At 41.6% G+C, this 23588-nt stretch overlaps 1 protein-coding gene and 1 pseudogene across 1 annotated transcript in view; both read left to right on the top strand.

The window, feature by feature from the left end:
* Positions 1-8695, top strand: part of Tbck (TBC1 domain containing kinase) — a 149582-nt gene extending 140887 nt beyond the window's left edge. Inside the window, exon 26 of the mRNA XM_028760363.1 lies at positions 5195-8695. Within this exon, the coding sequence (XP_028616196.1) occupies positions 5195-5305 (111 nt within the window). The 3' untranslated portion in view covers positions 5306-8695. The remainder of the gene's footprint in view (positions 1-5194) is intronic.
* Positions 8696-9484: 789 nt separating this feature from the next.
* LOC114614748 lies at positions 9485-11528 on the top strand (annotated as a pseudogene).
* The last annotated feature ends 12060 nt before the right edge of the window (positions 11529-23588 follow it).

Below are 23588 nucleotides of genomic sequence, written 5' to 3'. Positions count from 1 at the left end.
ACGTTTTAAATTTTTGCTCTACAGAGAAGACTGATAGACTTAAACATTTTAATATGTAATATTTAATTTAATATAATATTCAATATGCAAAAATATGTATACATGTATACTATCTGTGAGAGAAATACAGTTATCCTATAATTGGCAGAAAGGTATATGACTAGTAAGTATTAAGACTCACTGGCTCTGGGCCGGGATCAGATGCATCCAGGTGGTGACCAAGCACTACCTTGTGTCTCATTTGTGTGCTTTTTAAACCTGAAGTGTATATGTTGTAAATGTGAATTCTTCTATTTAGAGAAGGAAATAAGGAAAGGGAAGAGGAAGGAAACTATTTGGTTCCAGAATTTGTATAGACCAGAGCAATGAAAGCAATCTTGGAAAAGAGGCTTGCTCACACTGTATGGGATTAGACTGTGTGGGGCAGGGGTAGAAGCAGGAAAGACAGTGGAAAGTTAAGTGGCTGTAATCTAAGGAAGATTGGTTGGGGTGGGGGCTGTCTTTATTCTTAGAGATTACCTGTCTGTAGCCCAAGCTGGCCTCACACTTGTAACAGTCTCTAGCTGCACCTTCAGGGGTGAACCTCCAAAGCCTGGTCATTGATAGTTTTTAAGTGTTAATACCACTGGCATTATAGGAGTCTTTTTAAATAATTTATGTGTTAAACAGTGCAGTGAGTGTCCAGAATTTGCAGAGATAAAAGGGTGACAGTATTATACGGGAGCCATAATGAAACCAGTTGAGTGTGAGTTGTGACCGTTAGGCTGAGCTGCAGGTTCATTTTACCGTTCTGCTCTGTTCTCACATGTGTAACATGTTTCTTAGTAAAAAGGAAAAGAGAAACAATGAGAAGAAATGAAGTTAAGGTGGCAACTATAGAAAACAGAAAGTCAGAAATAGTTAGATTTAATTCTCTATAGCCATGTAATTCTCTATGTAATACAGAATGTTAAAAACTATTTAAAACAGACCCCAAAAGTAGATTGTTCAAAATCAGAAACAATGCTTAAAAGTTTGTTGTAACCCTAATATATACCATACTAAGGATTTCAAATCTCATAGACACTATTAGAATAGTCGTCTATAAAATTATGTAATAAGTTTTCTTATAAATTCTCACCTTCATTTAAAAAAATGAAGAATTAGAATTTTCTATTAAGTGTGGTTTCAACATCCATGACAAAATTCATGTTGAAAACACTTGTTATTAACATTATAACATGTAGAACCTTTCTGTCCAGCATACTCCCTTCATGAGAACGTGCACGAGTATTGGGTTGGTTTTCAGGACAGAAGGCTCCTGATAGAAGTGGAGTCTGACTTTCTCCATGTTAAGATGCACGGGAGGTTCTAACCTGATGTAGCTCCTCGGTATTGAACGTCCTCTGTTCTGGAACTGTTGAAAAGTGAATGTTTATCACAAAGTACCTCATCTGTGATATTGTTACAGCAGCAGCAGGACCACTCCTGGGTTCCCTGCTATGTGCTGTGCTCTTCACCACTGCCCATGACAGGGCGTGATGTGACTACCTAACCGTGGCCTCCCCTTCCAGGCTTTGTAGTCACTGCTTTCATCTCTGAGTGAATTTCAAAGGAAGAAAAAGTAGCCACTTCTTAGTTGTCTTAAGTTGTCATTATATATCATTTCTGTGAAAACTCACTTCACATTTTATAAAATATAAATAAACTCCAGTAAGTAAAATAAAACACATGAATACAAAAATAACAGACAGATACTTACCTCAGGTATGGGAAGAATATAGTAAGGATTTGACTGAAGGGTGCCGGTCAGAATTACACTGACCATGTGGTGATGGGAAGAAGTCAGTGTCATATTTGATTCGCCATTCCAGTGTTGCTCTGACCCTTATCAGAAATCATATGCTTCTCATTGTTATTCACAAGATGTCCAGGTCTACTGACCAAGACCTTCAGGAACTGTCCCAGAAATGTCTTCAATACATTGTGCTAGTCAGAATTGGTGCTGCTGTGATGAAGACTTGAGAAAAAGGGTGAATTCCTTATCTGGGCTCATAGATTCAAGGAGTGGGCCCATCATGTAAGGGCGTTGACTGAGCAGAGCCATCCTCAGCAGCATCTTGCCCAGGGAGCAGAGAGAAGGAATGTCAGTTTCCCTTTTACTCCTGGACCCTCGGTCTGAGGGATACTACTGGCCACTTTCAGGGCAGGTCCACACCTCCCAGTCATCTATGGAAGCACCCTCATGGACACACCCAGAAATGTGTTTAATCTAGGCGTTTCTCAGTCCCATCAGACTCATAGGCAGGATTCATGACCACCACATTTTGCTATAAATTTATCTCTAGCCAATATCACAATTGACACAGAGAAATCTTTTGCTCATTTCAGACTTATATGACTTAGAATCTTCCAAATACTTCAAAATTGGTTAAACAGTTCACACGCATTACCAATGTACCATGACCTCATTGCAATACTGTGTGTCATATTTTCAGCATTCCAGAGTGCCAGGAGGACTCATAAGGCTACACAGCATCAGTCTCCACTCTAATAAGTATGTAACCCCAGCTCTTCATTACAGTATTTTTCCAAATTCCCTCGCTCAATACCATGTCCATCCAGAAGTAGCATTGCTGGGGAAGTTAGGACAGGGCATGTCAAGTGGATAAGACAAGGCTTCTCTGGTTTTGAGCAGTGTATTTGTTATCCTGTCTCCAGTATGAACTTTGAACTCACAAAGCAGAAGGTTACACCAGACAATGTAGGTGTCCTGCTGTGGTGGCTTGAATGAGAATGGCCCCCTCTGCTCCTCCCTTAAGTCTTGCAGAGTCTGGGCTTTTTGATTGCTTGCTCTGCTCATTTCCTTGCCATTTAGCTTTCTGGAGGATCCCATTCAGTGCTTCTCTTGCATCTCATGTTAAAAACTATTTAAAACAGATCCCAAAAGTAGATTGTTCAAAACCAGAAACAATGCTTAAAAGTTTGTTGTAACCCTAATATACACCATATTAAGGATTTCAAATCTCATAGACCCTATTAGAATAGTAGTCTATAAAATTATGTAATAAGTTTTCTTATAAATTCTCACCTTTTTAAATGAGGAATTAGAATTTTCTATTAAGTGTGGTTTCAACATCCATGACAAAATTCATGTTAAGTTCAGAAGCTCTTAAAGTGTGTAAACAACTGCTTTTGCAATTCCATACTGTGTTCCATTAATTGTTCAGCTACCATTTCCTCTGTTCATAATCACCCAAACCTAGAACAGTATAGAGTACTGACCAGATGCTCAGGAAATGGATGACTAATAAGTGAACAAGTAAGTGAGCAGATGGAAGAGAAGAAGGCTGGAGTGGAAAAGCTGGAGAGCTGTAGCCATGGTTCTGCTACAGGGCCAGTATTAACCATGGATGGTTGGAACCACAAAGAGGCAGAGCAGAACTCCCAGTCTTACGTGGAAATCAAACAGTTGCTTTTTCCCCTACTGAAATGCAGCTTCATCCTATCCAGGCAATCCGGAGAGCTCTGTCTCCTGGTGCGCCCATCCGCCCATCCTGCTTCCCTTGCAGACCACCCACGTAGCAGCAACCTGACTGAGATCCCCCTCTGCCTATTTTGCCATCCGTTTCCCAGCTTTACAGAACTCTGTGTTCTGTCCATCTATAATAGAAGTCTTTCCAGCTTTACAGCATTCGTTAAGAGATTAGTCAAGAGTGCAATAGTCCTCCTCTACTCATTTTCTTACTTCCAGCATGTTCTTAAGTGCTGAAAGCTGAGGGCTTACCCACAAGGCCCTTTTGGTAATGCTATATTATGTAGGATTCCCAGCCTCTATGGTAATTGTACTGCTGCATGTGGGAAATGCAGCTGTGCTGGTAATCATATAGTACGGGACAGTGCTGACTGTACATTCAGGTGGATGGGTCTGGTGCCACTGTTCTTGAGGACTGGGCTTCAAAGAGTGAGCCAGCAGGGCGGGAAGAAGATGAGCTCACTGTGACAGCTTCATGCATGACCAACATGCAGAAGCACAGTTTCTCCAGCATTGTTTATGACTAAAGATCCCCATCTGGATTTGAACTGTAAATGGCCACTTGACTCTTAGGGGCCTACAGAACATGATGGAGAAAGAGGCAAGGTGAGCAGTATTGACATCCATCTATCTGTCGTCTCCTTGCTGTAAGGAATACTTCAATCGCAATCTGGCAGTACATATTCTGTACTGCCACCTTTATCCTTTTGTCTTGAGACACTATTTTGTACAACTGTCCCTGGACTGCCTGCCTTAGACTCATTTAGGGAGACTTGAGGATTTTTATGTATCTTTTATACTCATCTCTTTATTTTGTGTGTCTTTGGGCTCATACACCATAGAAGAGGTATCTTTTAAAGTATACATCTTTGAACCCCAGGTCAATAAAACAGTCTCTAGAACTGAGGCCTTGAACTTACTCTGACCGAACTACTCAGCTGGCCCTTTTATTTCCTAGGTATAGACCACTGTGCCAAGACCTAACTATTAAACTTCTAATTCTAATAAGAAGCTTTTCTTACAGAAAAGGGTTTCCTGAGCAAGCCTTCCTTGCTCAGGAGTGCAGTGACTGGGAAGAGGCAGTCAGGAGCCCTGCAGAGGCCAAGTCCGGCAGAAGTCTGTGTCTGCACGGCTTTTACAGAGTCCTGTGTGCCACTCATCCGGAAGATCTCCTGGATGAGTCCTTATGTAATTCCAGTTAATCTCAAAATGTTAATTTTGTTGCTTCAAAAACATGCTATAACTGGAATGTGGCCCTGAGACATTCTACACAGAATTGTGGTGATAACTTTTATTTTACCATAAAATCAAATTTTCTTCAAAATAGATTTGGGACGGCTTTAGCTATCATGGAAGGTTACAGAGTAACAACAGAAAGGTTAAGTCTCTGGGAGAGAGGCTAACCATCTAGGAAGAGCTTACTCTCTCTTCAACCTTTACACTGCATGAAATTATTTACAGTGGATATTTGTTAGCATATAAGAGAAAAAAGAGAGAAAACAAGAGTTTTGATAAATATAAATATGTAATTTAATTTATGCTAAAAGACGAATGAGCTATGCAAAGGTGACTACAGTGAACTACTGCTATAAAAATACCTTTGACCCTCCCAGCCTGATACACACAGGACATGGAAGAAATTCTCTGAATGATTCCTGTAACACTGTCTTCTCTTTGCAGTTTGCAGCTCATCTTGTGAAGATGAAATATCCAAGAGTCTGCATTCTAGATGGTGGCATTAACAAGATCAGGCCAACAGGCCTCCTCACGGTCCCCTCTCCTCAGATATGAAGGACCGAGTGCTATCACCCCCTCACAGCCTGTCACACTGAGACACAAGTGGACATCCAGACCACTGTATTGTGAAGTTTTGTCATGAGATACTTTCGTAAGTCTTGTGACTCAAATGATCACCTATCATGGCAAGAAATTTGATTGTTCATGTATTGCTGAAAGATTTTCTTAATAGTGAAGTCTGATCATGAAATTTTTCCACACTGCACATGAAGCCAGAAGAACTCAGCTGACGGGGCAGATTTAGCACTATCAAGAATCCAAGTGAACTGAGAAAGCTGCCATCCACTACACTGAGCAGACTGTCCTAACAAAGATGTGTAGAAAATATGATGTATTTCTTTACCTCTTCTTGATGGCAGAAATTAGAAAGCTAGTCACAGTAAATGTGGCATTTGGTAACTCACAAATGCACATGTGTGCATGTGTTTAGTCCACTGTGAAAAGTGGTAGCAGCATTCTCAGAGAATGGAACCTCAGAGACCAGCCAGATTTGATAGCATATTTGTCCACTTCCTATAGCAGGAAATTCAAAGAACAACTCAAACAGCTTCTCTGATCCAACACGCTCAAGTCTTCACAGACGGAGACTACTGCCTTACCCGCACAAAGGTACAGAGCTGACATCTTCTACTGCCTTACCTGCACAAAGGTACAGAGCTGACATCTTCTACTGCTCTACCGCAGAATAGTTTCTTCTTGTGAATAAAAAAGCTTCTTAGACTGTGGCAGCACGCATGGACCTGAGCCAGGTGGTGTCCCAGTGCTGAGAGGAGAGATGGACACAAGCCCCTGTCCCTCACCAAGAAGCTATCTCCAGTTGATGACCACTCACAAAGAAAAATTGGTTTCTCCAAAGGAGTCTCACTGAGGATACAAGCCACACAGAGTCAGACCCCATGCCCAGCAGTAGATGGCCAACACAGTATGAACTCAATTATATTTTTAGAGAGTAGTTTTTGTCTGTTATTGCTTTGTTTGGCATTTTTTACCTTCATGTTTTTTCTTATGTGGTATTGTTTCTGATACTGTGTTTTCATTGGTTTTATTTGTGTGTATATGCATATATGTGTGTTTCTTTGTGCTGTTTTTGTTTGTTTTGTTTTATTCTGGTTTGTTTTCTAAATAATGAAAAAGAAGGCATGGATTTGGAAGGGTGGGAAAGATCTAGGAGACAATTAGGTAAACTGTGATCAGAGTATATTGAATGAAAATTTTTCAATAAAAGGCTCCTCAACACTCATCATTATATCTGCAATGTAGAAGGAAAGAAATGAGAGGGAAGGCAGGACAGAGGGAAGGCAGGACAGAGGGAAGGCAGAAATAGGAAGAAATAAGGAAGAAGCATGAGCAGGGAACGGAACAAAGAGGCATTCCCTTCCCTTCAAAGACACAGGCTGACCTGGCACACTCCCTCCACTGCCATAACGGTGGCCAGCCTGGATGCACATGGTGGCACCCAGGGAATGATGAGGGAAGCTGAGATTGCAGCCTCTGGCTGAAAGCCATCTGCCCAGCTCCAAAAGCCTGACTACAGTGTGAGGAGAAGAAGAAAACATGTACTGAGAGCCAGGCAGCAGCCTCTGCCCCAGGATTTGAAAAATTAGGTCCTGAGCTCCACTGAATCTAAAAAACGACAATTGTGTGAGACCACAAATACGGAATCAGAAATACTAAGGCATTTCATCATTTGTAAGAGAAACATTTTTTTTTTTTAGATTTCTGAAATGAGAACATATATAATTACTGAAATACGTCTTTGACTATTTTCAATGTGTTTTAAAAGTGTTCACTCTTCTCGTAACTTCTATTCTTTGTCAGTGAGAAGACTGTATACTCTGAACATTTGTACAAGAACCTCAAGCTTCTGGGCCATGATTTCATTCTGCTACTGTTGTATCTTTATTTGCATCTGTTTTTAATTTTGTGAGTACATACGTGTGTGTACAGGTACCCGTGCCTATGGTGTCATCTGCATATTCTCCAACTTTTTTTGGTATTTGGGGGGAGGGGGCTGTAGACTAGAATGTTAATTAGCTCAGCAGTAGGCCAGCAAGCTCCTAGGGTCCTGCTGTATTCAACCTTCAGCACTAGGACTACATACACCACCACCATGCCCAACTATGTTGTTAGGTTCTGGGCATCTGGACTCAGGTATTCATACTTGAAAGGCAAGTGCTCTACCCATCTGAGTCATCACCTCAGCTTGCAGCTATGTAAAGCTATACTTTGCAAACCATAAAATTCACCTTTCTATTCTAGGTGATTCAGTGATTTATTATATTCATAACATTGTATTTTAGTTACTAGTAGTATTTAATTCCAGATCATTTTCATAACACAGAACTACAATATTGAATATATTTGCAGCCATTTTTGCAATAACCTCTACTTGGTCTTTGGTTTCATTTTCATGCCTGGAGTAAGACAAGGACCTAACTTCACTTTTGAACGAAGATATCCAAGTTAATTAAGTTATAGCTGGTTATTCACCAATTATCTTTTGAATTATTTACTATGTAAGGTACTAATGTGACCAATAACTATCATTTTGTGATTTTTACATAGTTTGTAAAGGACAACAAATAGGATTAGAAAAAAAATGACTACCATTGTCTAACACCATTTTTTTGACCAACATGAACCTTGTCAGTGCTCCTAGTTTTCTCCGGCCTTTAGTGATTTAACTGTCTCCACAGTAAGAATGCAGCACTGATAATCAACTCCAAAGAGAGTAGCCCAGGTTTGACTGGGCAGAGTGACAGATGGGAGAAGATGAAGACAGGAGTGTTGCAAAGAGAACTGTAAGGAGAGAGTTGTGGTTTACCTCCCTCAGGATCTTTCATGTGGTTTTTCTTAAAACATAACACATTTAGGCTTGTTCTAAATGATGGGGAAATGTTTTAACATATAAATTTTAAGTACTACTTAATATTCTCAACTACAACATTCAAGGTGTCTATGATGGTTAATATTGTTAACTTGACAGGGTCTACACTTACCTAAGAGACACTCCTCCAGGCATGTCTGAGGGGGAGTTTCTGGATTGGGTTGATTGAAGTGAGATGCCCCATGCTAACTATGAGTGGTCCTATCCCAGTAGCTGGGGTTCAGGATAGAATAAAATAGAGAAGGACCGCTACGCACCATCATTCATCTCTGTGTCTTGACTGAGGATGTAATGTGACCAGCAAGCCCAAGCTTCTGTTACCACAACTTTCCTTCTTCGATATTCTGTACTCTAAAACTGTGAGCAAAAAGAACCCCTACCCTATGCTGTTTCTATCAGGGTATTTTACACCAGAAACAGAAAAAGTAATACAGCATGCTAACCTGTGGTACATCACATCAATAAAGTTGACTTTAGCAACTGTTTCTTAAAGTAAATCTGTTGTGTATAGGAATCCTTTATGGTATATTATTGACCCCTCCTACTCTGTCACTATTGGTACCTATAGTTTCTTCTACCCACAGTGCCCTTACCACCATCCTCAGCAATACACACACACATGCATTTATTTATTCTTCATGATCCAACAACAGTGGCATCTCTTCAGTCCTCTCTGATTTATCCATGCTTTATTAATAGCCCCAAGTCTGACAGGATATTCTAGTCATGTTTCTAGAGACATACATTACATCCTTTTGCTATTACCTGATCACTTTTGAGTTCCATAGTAAAATAGGAGCTACTTTCAGGACAGTGACCACGAGCTTCCACACCACAGCTCATTAGAGATGCTCAGTATAGAATTGAGCTGAATCTCTGGGGTTTTTAGAGTGTATATAAAAGGAGAAAATAAAAGAAAAACATCTCATAATATTTTTTCCTTCTAAACTTACCTAGAACCCAATGGCATGTGAATAAGTTGGCAGGTCATTTTACTAAGTAAAAGCATGAGGTTCTACTCAGCTCTTTGATAATTCTGGAGCATGTTGGAACAGATAACCTCCAACATGGTGAGTTAAATGAGTTCCATCCACTTTCCAAAACACAGAATTGCATGACAATTTTAATATATAAAATATCTAATACTTAAGGTTGACAGAAAAATACTCATACGAGAAAAGCAAACAAGGTCCTGAGTAAACCCTGTGCAGCCTAGGCTTGGCATGCAAGTCAGATGCAGGCCAGGTCCGCCCTGCTCTGTACTACTACCTAGCTTTCCTGTCAAGATGCCTGAGTAAGTGCACCATGGAGAGAAAGAGGTGGAGACCTTTTCCTTTCAGATAGAAATTGTTCAGCTCATGTCCCTCATCATCAATACTTTCTAATCAAACAATGAAATTTTCCTTCAGGAGTTGATCTCTAGTGCTTCTGGTGCTTTAGACAAAATTTACTTTGAGAGCCTCACAGACCCTTCCAAGTTAGACAGAGTTAAAGCTGAAAATTAACATCATGCCCAGTCCTTAGGAGCACACACTGACTTTGGTGGACACAGGCATTGGCATGACCATGACTGACCTCATTCATAACTTGGACCATTGCAAAGTCTGACACAAAGGCATTCATGGAGGCTCTCCAGGCTGGTGCAGGCATCTCCACGATTGGTAGTTGGGTGTTGGATTCTATTCAGCCTATCTAGTGGTAAAGACAGTAGTTATGATCACAGAGCACAATGATGATGAGAAGTATGCCTGGGCATCTTCTGCCGGTGGATCGTTAACAGTTTGTGCAGACCATAGTCAGCCCGTTGGTTAGGGGTACTGAAATGATCCTTTACCTCAAAGAAGACCAGAGTACTTAAAGGAGAGGAGGACCAAGGAAGTGGTGAAGAAACGCTCTCAGTCCATAGGCTGTTCCATCGCTCTCTTTGGAGAAGCAACAAGAGAAGATAAGTGATGATGAGGCAAAGGAAGAGAAAAGTAAGAAAGAAGAGGAAGATATGGATGGTGTGGAGAGGCCTAAGAGTGAAGATACAGGATCAGACAAGGAGGATGGCAGTGGCAAAGATAAGAAAAGGAAAATAAAGAAGATTAAGGAGAACACATTGATCAGGTAGAATTTAATAAGACTGAGTCTATTTGGTCAAGAAACATTGATGAATAGCTCAAGAGAAATGTGAATTCTATAAGAGCCTCACCAATGATTGGGACAACCACTGTAGGTCAGTTAGAGTTCAGGGCATGGCATTGCACTTCATTCCTTGCCAAGCTCCCTTTGACCTTTTTGAGAACAAAAAACAACATCATCATCAAACTATATGTCCATTGTGTGATCATTATGGATAGCTGTGAGGAGCTGATTCCTGAGTACCTCAACTTTATGCATATCATGGTTGACTTCAAGAACCTGCCCCTAAATATCTCCCAAGATACACTCCAGCAGAGCAAGATCCTGAAAGTCATCCATAAAAACATTGTGAAGTGTCTGGTTGAAAACAAGTCTTCAAGAAATGTTATGAGGCATTGTGGAAGAATTTAAAGCTTGGAATCTATGAAGATTCTAGTAACCGTCAGCCCCTCTCTTTAAGCTCCCCCTCTTTCACACCTCTCAGTCTGGAGATGACTTCCCTGTCAGAGTATGTATCTCACATGAAAAAGACACAGAAGTCCATCTACTATATCACTGGTGAGAGCAAAGAAGGTGGCCAACTCTGTGGAGCATGCGCAGAAATGGGGCTTTGAAGTGATGGATATAACTGATCCTATTGAGTACCATGTGCAGTAGCTTGAGAAATTGGATGGAAAGAGCCTGGGTCTCAATTACTATGGAGGACCTGGAGCTACCAAAGAATAGGGAAGAGAAAAAGAAAATGGAGGAGAGCAAAGAAATGTTTGAGAATCTCTGCAAGCTCATGAAGGGGATCTTGGATAAGATTAAGAAGGCAACAATCTCCAATATGCTTGTGTCTTCACCCCGCTGCATTGTGACAAGAACCTGTGGCTGGACAGCAAACATGGAGCAGATCATGAAGGTTTGGGTACTTCAAGCCAACTCTACAATGGGCTACATGATGAACAAAAAGGACCTAGAGAGAAATCCTGATTACCCCTTTGTGGGGACCCTCAGAAGGCTGAGGTGGACCAAAATGACAAAGCTGTCAAGGACCTGGTGGTGCTGCTGTTTGAAACTGCTCTGCTCAACTCTGGTTTCTCATATGAGGATCCCCAATCCCACTCCAACTACGTCTGCCTCATGATCATACTAGACCTGGGCATTGATGAATATGGGGTGACAGCAGTGGAGCTTAGTGCTACTGTTCCTCCCCTGACTTGAGGGTTAGATGCCTCTTGCATAGAAGTAGACTAGAGATCCTCCTTGGAAGCCTGTGCCCTCTGTATACTTTCCCTGTGGCTTCCCCAGCAGCCTTGACTAGCCTTGACCTACCTGGCTCTGCTCATGTCTATAGGATCTCTTCTGTCCTGTCCTTGTGTCTTAAGACAGGAAAATTCCCTCCTACAAAATAGCAAGGTTGGGTATTGTGTACTGTGAGGGTGTTTGTTTTTGTTGTGAAATTAAAAGTATACAAAATAAAGAAGCCACTTTATATAAAGAAAAGAAGAAGGAAGGAAGGAAGGAAGGAAGGAAGGAAGGAAGGAAGGAAGGAAGGAAGGAAGGAAGGAAGAAAAAAAAAGAACTAGAGGGAGGGAAACCTAGAGGTCCATGGCATAGCAGGTACCAGCAGAGTATGTAGTAATTGAGGTGTAGCACACAGGGACACAAAGCATGGCCTTGATTCTCCTGAAAGGAAGTTAAGACTTTAAAGGGACAACTTCATAAAAGTCTTCTCCATGTACTGATTAGAAGGAATTGTCTGCCAAAGAGAGAAGCTACAGAGGAGACTGGCATTGAGATTCTCAAAGTGGAAATCAACCTATTGTAGACTGATGGATTTAGAACAGGCAACACAGTTCCAAACCTCTGTATGACCCATCTCTTTTCCTCTTCCAAATAATAAAGATATACCTCTTTGAAGATCTGTACTGAGTGTTCTCCCAGAGGAGCTTCTATAGTTTCTTTTGCACTAGAACTCACTAAGGCCAGAAGACTTCTGCATTGCCTCCACAGGATTGGCTCTGTACTTCTGTATGTCATGAGCAACAATCCCACAGCTATGTATGCTGCCTCTAAATGCACCTACATTACTCAAACTTACCATTTTTCTTGATAAATACTAGTGTAAAGAGGAGAAACAAGATGGTACTTAATATTTATTTCATTTGGGGGCTCAATATGAAGACCAAAGTCTATTTGCAAGTACATGTACAGAATATGCCGTTGGTCTCCCACCACTCTCAATTGTGAATAATGCAGATTTACCTCATCTATTAGAAGTTGTACACATTGTAAACTGTGTAAAAATTAGAATATTTTTATGTTCCCATCTATTTTTCTTGCTGAAGCTTTATGATAGGTAATTGTCTCGTGAAGACTAAACTCAAACTGTAACAAATTACGGATTCTGTCAATAGACCATGGCACACATAGCTCCTACTGTGACAATCAGGCCTAACATCTCCTGGATTGATTGCTTTATGTTGCATCCCTTTTAGTCAGTATATTTTTAGCTGGCACTGTCTGCAGCATTTCAATAATTCTGTTCTGCTGCTCACTGTTGTCAGCAAACAGCATGGATGGGTACCAGGCACTGTGCTGCCAACTTTCCAGGATGTACACATTAATCCTCAGGGTGGTGGAGTTAAAAGTGCTGCTCTAGCTTGGCTTAAAACTGGTGTTGGAACTACAACAAAAGCATTTAAAGCATTAGGTCAGATTCTAAATATTGCTTCTGACAAAGGGGAGTTATCATTTTAAAATATTACCATATGGGTATAGCTTTCTTTAAAAGACAAAGTGTGGACTACCAGCCTTTCAAATAACAAATTAGCATGACCACAACTTAAAATCCTAAGAAAATGATACAAATGTGACCACATTTTTTTTTAATTTGAATTCTTTTTTGACTTACTGTTTTTTCTCAATTATATACAGCTCAGTCATTCTGGGAAGAAACTTAGTAACTTTAAGTTCTACACTGTACAGGAACTGGTTACTGGTTGGTGAAGATACCTGTGCCAATCTCTTCCAAATGCCCTTGGTATGAATCTCACATTGGTAAGCCCAGAATCAGCTATGTCATGAGTATTCATATCATGGAAATGGACAACTGTCACAATTTGGGACTTTTTCTTTTTTGAGACCTACTCAGTAACATTTACCAACACATCAATTTCAACCATCCTGGGGTCATATTATCTATAAGTTCTAAATTATGAAAGTAAAAATAGAAGGCAATTTGAAAGAGGATCATAGACAGAGATCATGGAGCTAGCAGAAGCAGATGCCAAGTTATTGCTCTGCCCTCCCCCCCCCCGAATCCTAGCCTAGTTTGTGTTCATCATATACAGATAGACAAAGAAAATGAACCAGTTCCAATCTATTGTACATACATACATACACACACATGCATATATATATATATATATATATATATATATATATATATATATATTCAACTTAGGGACAATATCAATGTTATAAACTATGTTGGTTACAAAACTGAAGCACTGAAAATTGATCTGACTCCCACTTGATGACATGGCAATCATTATCTCCTTAGAGACGGTGCCCATGTCTCTTCCCCATGTACATAATTAAAGTGGATACTTGTAAAACAGAACATATGTGTGGAATTTAACTGATATGCCAGTCTAAGAGGAGATTCTTGGGGTTCTTGATTCAACTTCAAGAGAGTATTGCCCAGAAAACTATCAACAGTTAAATCCTTTATGTCCAGCACAAAAGTTGGTCCTCAGTCATTCTTTCCTATCTTGCCGATGGACCAGGTTCAAGGGATTGAAAAGTCTCCAGTCAGATATGAAAGGAGACTGGTGGAGAGGGAAGCTAGTTGCTGAGTCTATTAATCATGCAAGAAATAGACATAATTTAGGTCATTTGATGGCTTAAAGATGTCTCTGTGCTCAAAGATGAGCTATCTTGATAATTTATTACTTGTCAGGCAGCATATTTCTTCTGAAATTATTTTCAGATCATTAATAAGCACATATAGATTGCATTCCTACCATGGTCTCTATTTACAACCATTGAAGACTGGAAAGAAATATGGCACTGTCTCAAGGCCAGATGACAACGGATGATTTGCAGTTGATGCACACATCAAGAAGAGAATCTTTTCTTTTAGTGGTGTACTGGTTACTTTTCTGTTGTTGTGATAGAACACTATGATCAAAAGCAACTTATGAAGGAAGAGTTCGTTTTGGATTAGATTCCAGAGGAAGAGTCCATAATGGTGAGAAAGGCATGGCAGCAGATGAGCAGAGCAAGAGGTTGAGAGAGCCTAGCTTTAACCACAAACACAAGCAGAGAGAATGAACTGCCCCTGGAACAAGGCTCTAAACTCCCAAAGACATCCTCCAGTGACATTCTTCCTTCAGCAATGCTCTGCCAGCTAAAGGCTCCAAAAATCTCCACAAATAGTGCCACCAGGCAAGGACAAAATATTCAAATATGTGAGACTATGGGGGCATTCCTCATTCAAACCATCATGAATGGGTAGTAGGGGTTTGTTTGTTTTTAAAATTTTTTGTAATCATGAGTTATTTGTAAATATGACAACATGACAGAATGAAAAATGTACATTTTCACAGCCTGTGAAAATTAGCCTAAATAAAAGAATAAAAGAGAGCTGCCATGTGCTCCAACTATGCCATTCCTGTGTATATACCCAAAGGATTCTCCATCATCATGCAGTAATAACTGGATATAATACCTGGATACCTGTATTTATTGTGTAATTGTTCACAATAACCATGTTATAGTGTGAGCCTAGGTTTCCATCAACAGATGATGATAAAGAAAATATGGTCAGTCACAAAAATATTCATCATTTGCAGCAAAATGATGGAAATCAAAATCATTATGTTGTTTATATAAAATAAACCAACCTTGAGCAAATATCATGGGTTTTTTTCCCTCACATGAAAATTTTAGGAGAAAAACTATGAAGGTAAAAGGGGAAAAAGAGAAAAGGAAAAGGCTACCAGGAGGAGGAGGGGGTGGTAAAGGAAAGATGAGAACAGAGTGAGGCCTGAGCTGTGTTAGAAGAAACGACATCACCATGATCTCATCATTTTATGCAGTCGCCATTTTGAGTTAAGAGAAATGCTACTAAGTATTCTTTCCAGTGTGAGCATTTGATCTCCTTACTGTGAACCTGTTCTGCCTTTTCTAACATACCAGGAAGTTCTCCTGGGGCTGTTCCTCACTAGCCGTCATCTCATCGGCCCTGCATGAAGGTCTAGAAGCCTTCCTATGTTTGCCTCAGATAAGAGACCACCCTGTGCAAACCCTATCAATACTGAATCCTTCCAGGGACTCATCCACTTGTGCCTTCACAGAAGAAATATCACAGATACTAAATCAGAGTGGGGAGGAAAACTCTAATTAACTTACTTTACCAAGTTACACTAGATGCTGACCAATGTTAAAAGGTTCAGTTCCACTTTGAGCTGCTAGAATCCCACATCGAGCTGCACAGTGGTACAGCCCTCCTAACTGGCAGTCTGTCTGCTTCAAATAAAGCCGTTTTGTTTCTGTACCAAAATGGCATCATGTCTGATAGTCATTTGGTTTATGCCAATCAGTCAATCACAAATCAGTGCTTCCATAGTAGCCAAGAAAATATCCAAGGCCCTTCCCTCTTTTCCACTAAGTTTGTTAACAAGAACTCCAAGCAGATGAGACCCACGGCATCTGAGATGATGGAGGGACAGATTAAACCTAGTTCAGATTGAAATGTATGTAGCAATGTTTTCCATTACCTTTCAAAAGAAAGAAAATGGGGTAGTTAATACTTTATAAAAACCAGTGGGCATTCACCTGTAAAACTCATGTGTATGTAAATAAAATGGAAAGGAAGTGGTTTTGGTAAGTCAGCCCATCCATCTCATTACAAATCTGGACCTGTTGTTTTAATCTGAATCCTTTACAATAGTAGCAACTCCAACATTTCAGACTTGTGAGATTTAGTGAACAAATCTCCACACTGAAGCCATCTCATCAGACAGCACTAGATCCAAGCAGAAGCTGTTTTCTATAAATAATCAACCACATGACTTTCCGAAATGGATTTAAATTTGTTCCTCTTGGTTAAGTGAAACAGTATCAAAAATAGACATTAAAGTTAATTGCCAGGCGGATCCAGCTAAATAAAAAAGAATAGATTAATAAGAATATTAATTATTATAATTACTTAACCCCTTTTAAAATTTCAGTGATTCATTTTAGGGGTTGGCAGTGAATGTGCCACCATGGGCTGTGAATGTCAGAGTGTGACTTGGGTCCCAGGGAATCCAACTCAACTTGTCATTCTTGGCCGGGGATGTCTTTGCTTACTGATCCACTCTTATTAGCTAAATCTTTAGAAAAAAGAAAATGAAAAGGGAGGCCACCAGACATTTATTGTGAACCTGGCTGAATTTTTATAAGCATGTAACACTAGGAGTATACTTTATCAACACCTAAAGTAAAATGATTGCTTTAAAGTTCTGAACAAAGGGCTAAATTAAATATAACTGGTATATACTATTGGAGGGGCATGAAATGAGAAAAATGTAAAAAGGCCTCCTTCTGACCTGCTGTGGCTTGAGGCCCTCACACTTGCGATGCTCTGGAATCATGGGTGAAGTCAGCTTCACTAGCTTCACTGTCCTGAAGCCATGGCCCCTCATGGGCATGCACAGCTTCTGTTCACCTGAATCTGGGAGTAGGGCTAGAATTGGGGTGGACCCTAATCCGGGGTTTCTGGCTGGCAGCCATTTGATTGGCTCTCATGCTGGAGAGAAGGGCTGAACTCTCTCAAGAATCTTTCACTGCAGGGCACTAAGTACCCAGAAGCCCTCTGGAACTGTGGCACACTATCTCTCCTTAAGCTACCACCCTGCACGCAGAGCCAGGCCTCCAGGCTTCCAGTCAGTACTGAGCCTTCAAACACCTTCCTTGCAAATAAGAACTATGTTTCAGGGTCCCAATGTGATTAAACTTAAGTGAAAACTGCCACCCTCACAAAGAAAAATGAAAAAAAAAAAAGTTACATGCACCAGACAGAGAAGAGGAGAGAGGGAGACAGAGGAGGTTGCCTATAGGGAAAGGAAGAGCCCCACAGAGAGTCTAGATTCCTCTACTGGCCTCTGTGCTGCTCTCCTCGCTGTTCCTGGGCAGTTTTCGGGGGTTCCTCATGCCCTGAAGTGGGTGACAGCATTTATCCATCCCATCTCCTCATGCCCAGAAGTGGGTGACGGCATTTATCCATCCCATCTCCTGGTACATGTGGAAACCCATAGAAAGCATTTCTTCATTGGAAACATATCGTTCACAAATGCTTACAAGTTATACAAATACGATAGCTGTTCTGACAAACTGTAAAGCCAAATTGTGTGAGCAACGGTCTAAGTTTCAAATATCAAACGTAGACACCCCAGATCATTACCCTTACAACTCATGTACTCGGTCATCCTCTGCAGCATAAACCCAAGGGAAGGCTTCCTTCATGGAGTGGCCATTCTGCCCCATTGGCTTGCTCCAGTGTGCATGCTATCCTGGTGCTTGACCCAAGATCCTTTCAAACTAACACCACCATCCTGGACCCGAGCTTCCAAACTGAAAACATGCTCTCCTTACAGTCTCTGATGCCCTAATAAAATCTGGCCTTTTTAATTTTTTTTTCCAATAAACATCCACACCTCCATGACAGAGATTAACTCTGTTTCAAATCACTTTTCCTTCAGTTTTATCCACCCCTTCCCTGGAAGCTACTTCCTGCACTTCAAAGCAGCTTTGTGGTTCCCCTTGGAGAAATCAATGGTGAGAGATGAAAAGCAGAGTTTTTATCCCCACCTGCTGAAGGTCACTCTGCTCATGGCACAGATCAGCTTGGGGGAGGGGAGACAGATCAGAAGACAGTAAGTTAGAGTGGAGGTGGGGGTGGGGGGGTGAGTTAGAACTGGAGGGAGGGAGTCAGAGGATCAAGTATGCACAAAGAATGCATAATCCAGAAACAATAGTATCTATTCTCAAGGGGTAGACCACATCCAGATACAAATATAATAACCAGTAGTTTACTGACGTTCTAATATTTGATGTATAAAGTTAAAATGCTATCAAGTGTGATCATATTTAAAAAAAAAACTAAAATAAAATCTACCTCTGAGCTTGTCATAAGGAACAGACTGCATGTTGATAACAATATCTAACTGGACCCTTGGGAAGTTATTTGAATGTCGTCGGCATTAGGCTGGACCACTGATAGAGGATGTTGAGGCATGTGGATGGTGTTTACATCTACACAGACAAACAGAAGCTGTGAGCCAAGGCCGCTCCTAATGGAACCACTTCTCAGGCAGACAAACAAGTTGCTTTGTCCCCTTCAGCCTCGGTTTTCTTACCTGTTGAATGGGGTTGATTCATATCTGCTTTGCAGGCTTGGCATGAAGTCTAAGGGAGAAACTAGGTGGGAGGCACACTGTGGAACCCACTAGTAAGGACAAAAAAGAAAGAGCTGTTTCTGTGCTATGCATAACTAACTTCCCAGAGGAGAGCTTTTCACCTAATTACTGGCTCACCCTTAAAGGCTCAGTAAATCTCCTAACTTCTCGACGCTTCAGGTCTTTTTCCACCCATTAAAGTAGAAGTTAACCAGCCGGAGCAGAAGGGCACAGGCTCACAGCAGGCTTGTGAGGAGCCAGAAAGAAGGAAACTGGGCCCTTCCTTTCCCATGCTGGCCCTGAATCCAGGCGGCCGGGCAGAGAAACGCCAGTGGGGTGGGCACTGTGTAATCCTGTCTGAGCCTTGCTGAACAGTTAGGAAATGGCACCTCATCGCCAGGGTTATTTGCCAGATATCCTGACAGCTGCCGGACTCTGGCCAGCTGTTGCAGCTCCTCCTCTTTCTGAATGAAACATTCTACCATACTACTTACTGCAAAGAGCCATGTGATGCTGGCTGGCAAGAGCGGCCACGGCAGGCCCTCAACACATGCTTTTTGAGTCTACTTTATGGGGATGCCGGCTGAAATCTCTTTCAATGGCTACCTGTTGTCATCACTTTCTCTTGCCCTATCTGGAAGGGTGTTTTGTCCTTTATATGCATGTTTCCTAGGTCACAGTCAACCCTGCAGTAGGCAGTGGTGATGCCTTGCCTTTCCAGACCCTCAGCCCCAGCAAAAGTTCCACCTTGATGCAAAGATTAGAAAATTATTTTTGTGCCACTAAGCATAGATCAGTCTTTCCCTGGCTACTCCAGGATTGCTGCTAGTAATGAATTAGTTACTGTATCTGAGAATTGGGGAGCTTATCATTCCGCATCACAATGGGAACAATCCTTCCTTTCCCCGGAAGGCACCCTAACCAAGAACCAACACCAAATCCTAAACAATGTCTTAAGATAACAAGTTTTCCACTTGAGCTTTCAATTTTAAAACTACTTTAAACATATTAGATGGGGACTTTGGCTTGTCCCTTCCTGGTTTTGTGGCCTGAGGCATGTCATTTAATCTGGCTGAATGTGAGTATTCACTTCTGTGACATTGCTTTAAAGATTTTACTTCATAGGCAACTGTCACAGAGGGAAGAATTACACGATTCTGGTAATCCTCTGCACCCTCATACCTGGGCTGAGTTGCTTTCAGAGTCTCCTGTCCTAGAAGTTCAAGCCATGGTTGCAGAAGCACGAGAGATGGCATGTTTCAGCTTGTAGAGCTTGCTTCCTTTATTTGGTGTCTAAATGGTATGATGGGCTAGGAAATTCAAGGAAAGCAACGAGGGTACTGGTGAAGCCCTTGAGGAGTTAGGGAACAGATGGGAGACTTTTACTAAGACTTAGTTAGGATTACAAGTTTTACTCTGGTCTGTAAAAGAGGACACTGCAAATAGAAGCAAGAACCCCCACAGCTGCCAGATGAACAACATGAAAAAATGCGCTGAGAAGCAGCCCTGGCTGTGCAAGAATTCCATAACCCTTCTGCCTGGGAGCAAGGGAGCCTGAGCTTACAGGTGCCTGGATATGGGCGACTGTGGAGGAAGGTAGATAACTAGATAACGACTCAGACTGGGCATCTCTTCCTGCTCCAAGGCATGGTCAAAGGAAAACTGGGTAAGCGGCAGAGACAGACCTAAGCAGGACCTAAACAGACTGCACCGGAGAATTCTGAGCAGCAGCACAATTTAAATGTTAGCTCCATCGGTCCGGATGCAATAGAGAGCTCCCAAAGGAGGGAAGGGTGGGGCTTAGAGGGCGGTAAGTGGCTATTGACCTGGGTTGGGCTGTCAGATATGATACGGGGCTAGATCTGAAAGCAGAAGAGCCAAGATCTTCACAACATGGAATCCACAATGCTCAGTGGTATCTTTAAAATGCCCTGTACGTGGGCGAGGACACAGAATGGAGGAGAGCAGAATCTGATTGGTCCTCGTCCTAAGCAAAGACAGGAAGGAAGCTTCAGCGACTGTGATGTGGAGTCGGAAGAGACAGATAGATTCTGTTACACTCTAAACTTCAACTGATTAGTAGAAATCCATGTGGAACTGCCAGAGGACAGCTTAGATAAAGGCCAAAGGCTTGGAGGAAATCTCCTGGGAAGGGCATCCAATGTGAAGGAGGGCTCAGCACCTGGGAGGTGGGGGGCAGAAGCTGTGGGTGGTTTGAAACTGGTTGGAGAGGACTTGAGTGAGACAAGCAGCTAATGACAAAGTCACGAACAGGACCAAAAAACCAGACAAGAGCCTAGAGTTTAGTGCCAGGCGGTTGGAAGTAGCTAGCACGCTCTGCAGAAGGTTCAAGCCATATAAGGGATTAGAAGTGCTTATTCAACTTGAAGATCACTCTCCACCCCCACCTCCACCCCCACCTTCACCCTCACCCCCACCCCCAGAGACTCCTTGTCTGGGGACACTTAAAGTTAAGTCCCGTTTCCATTATCCTTCAAAATAGCTTCATTTCCAACTGTGTACCTGTCTCCAAGTTAATTTGTTTCAAAAACTGCCTTTCCAACTAGACTGTAAATTACAAGCGTGCTGGGTCTGCCACGCCCCCTCTGCATCTTAGGTGCTTAGCCCAATGCTTGGCACTGCCACACCACTAGATGCTCAGATTTTGATGGGCATGACTTCACTAGAGTGGAAGCCAGGTTGCAATGGATTGAGGTGTACATTGGAAGGGAAAAAAGGCAATCTAGAGACGTAATTACGAAAGTTGAGATAGAGAAACTAGAAGCCACAGAGAGAACTTATGGGTGAGGAAGATTTCAATGGTTCGTTAGCTTGTAGAAATGATGAGATTTGCACGTTTGTAGCAAGAAAAGCAAAGCTCCTGGAGCGTGGTTGGAAGAAGGGCAGGAACCAGAACCTGGCCAATGGCAGAAAGATGGGGGCGGGTTCTGAGGTGGCATGGGGGCGTGGCATACGCTTGAATAAATACTAATCTCTGGTTTCTCTGTAACTTGAGGAAGATTGCTGATATTGGCTTAAAGGAAACAATGAAGTTTTGGATTTCCTGGCTTGGGGTCGGGAACAGGGCTGACTAAAAAGCAGGCTGTGAAAGAGAGACTTTTTGTTTCCACAATTCTCAGCCCTATCTTAGCACCTGACATGTTCCGGACATAGAATGAAATGGAATGTTCTGCACTGCATAATGGCGGATCCCTGTGCAAAAATGGTAGTGGAAGAGAAGAAAACAGGCATTTAAAACAAACTAACATAGTAATTACCACTTTGTGTGTGTGTGTGTGTGTGTGTGTGTGTAACCAGATAGTTGACTTTTCATAGTAGAAGATAGGATGTTTGCGGGCTCTGGAACGGGAACCTGAAACAGCCTCCACTGGACTTGAGAACTCATTTGAGGCTACTGGCTGAGACCCTGAGTTCTTCAGACAAAGTCTCTTCACGAAGCATCCTCAGGATGGAAGCTGAGGTCTGGGGAAAAAGTGGCTTGTGTTGTTGAAGCCATGAATCTGTCTTTCTTTATTTTTCCATCCTATGCAGACCTAAGCCTGGCTAGCATGACCAATGAAGAGGAAGCAAGCAGAACTCATGGTTTTTAGACTAGCCAAGAAAAACAGTGAGCCTGAGTCAGCATTTCTATTTCAACCTAACGCATCTTCCACTACTCTTACAAACATTTTGTAACATGTATCTGATTCTCCTAAAATGAAATTCATAGACAGTTTCTATCAACATTGATAAGTAAATATACATATTATCTTAGCAAGAGTAAAGGTGATAGAATTAAAAGATACCAACTCATAACAAAACCATGTTTCAATAAGGACTTGTGTAACCAGTGGGTGATGTTCCAGAGTAGCCCAAGGCTGTACCCATGTAGAAAGAACATGCTTGCACTGGGAGTACTGTCAAGATAATATATGAACATATGGGTGAGAAACCCAAAATATAAGATTGGGTGGTGATTTGTAAACTGGCCCACACCTAACATTATCTGGCACTTCTGTCCATTAAAGAACAATAAAACTGCCCAGTCATCACAACAAAGATTGGCATGTGTTTTCCTAAGTGAAGGAGACAGCACCACCCCCACCCCCACCCCCACCCCCACACCCCCCTCCCACACACACACACCCCGCTGCTGAATCCCTCATCCTGTGTGGTAGGAACCTGGAGCCCTCGGCTTCCTCAGCAACTGCTAGAAGCTGCACTTATTCTTGTACAGGGGCCAAACCACCTGGCCTCAAAGGCACGAAGCATCATTTCCTGCTCAGATCTCCAGGTCAGCTGTACCAAGGGCTCTCACAGTTAGCAATATCAGATTTAACAAGTGAAAATGCTGTCTGAGTTAAACTCGGATTTCAAATGAGCTATGAATTATGAGCCTTATTGTAAAAATAAGTTGCAAATAAAATACTTCACACTCTGAAATTAACCAAACCCGAAGTCCATACGCTCCAGTAAATGTCTACACAGATGGCCATCTGAAGTGGTGGCACTTCACATTGGATTTTACATGGTTGTTTTTTTTTTTTAATGGAACATAGAATCTATTTTATGCACCTTTTTACCACCAAAATGAAAAATAAATGACAGAATTCTAGCTAAAATCAATTAGCTTTATATTCTCTTTCATAGCTTTTGTTCAATGCCTACATTCAGTGAGAATTTTTTAATTCAAAAGATTACATGAGACCTATTTTATACTAAAAAATTATTAGTTGATATTTGAACTTGGCTAAACATTCCAAGATGTTATCTAGCAATCTTATTTCTACATTAGCAGAGATACCAGTCCCATCACCAAGGAGAGAGAGAGGGG

Source organism: Grammomys surdaster, unplaced genomic scaffold (assembly GCF_004785775.1).
Source record: "Grammomys surdaster isolate TR1022 unplaced genomic scaffold, NIH_TR_1.0 126531, whole genome shotgun sequence".
NCBI classification, from domain to species: domain Eukaryota; kingdom Metazoa; phylum Chordata; class Mammalia; order Rodentia; family Muridae; genus Grammomys; species Grammomys surdaster.
This window is presented reverse-complemented; position numbering and strand designations above follow the sequence as displayed.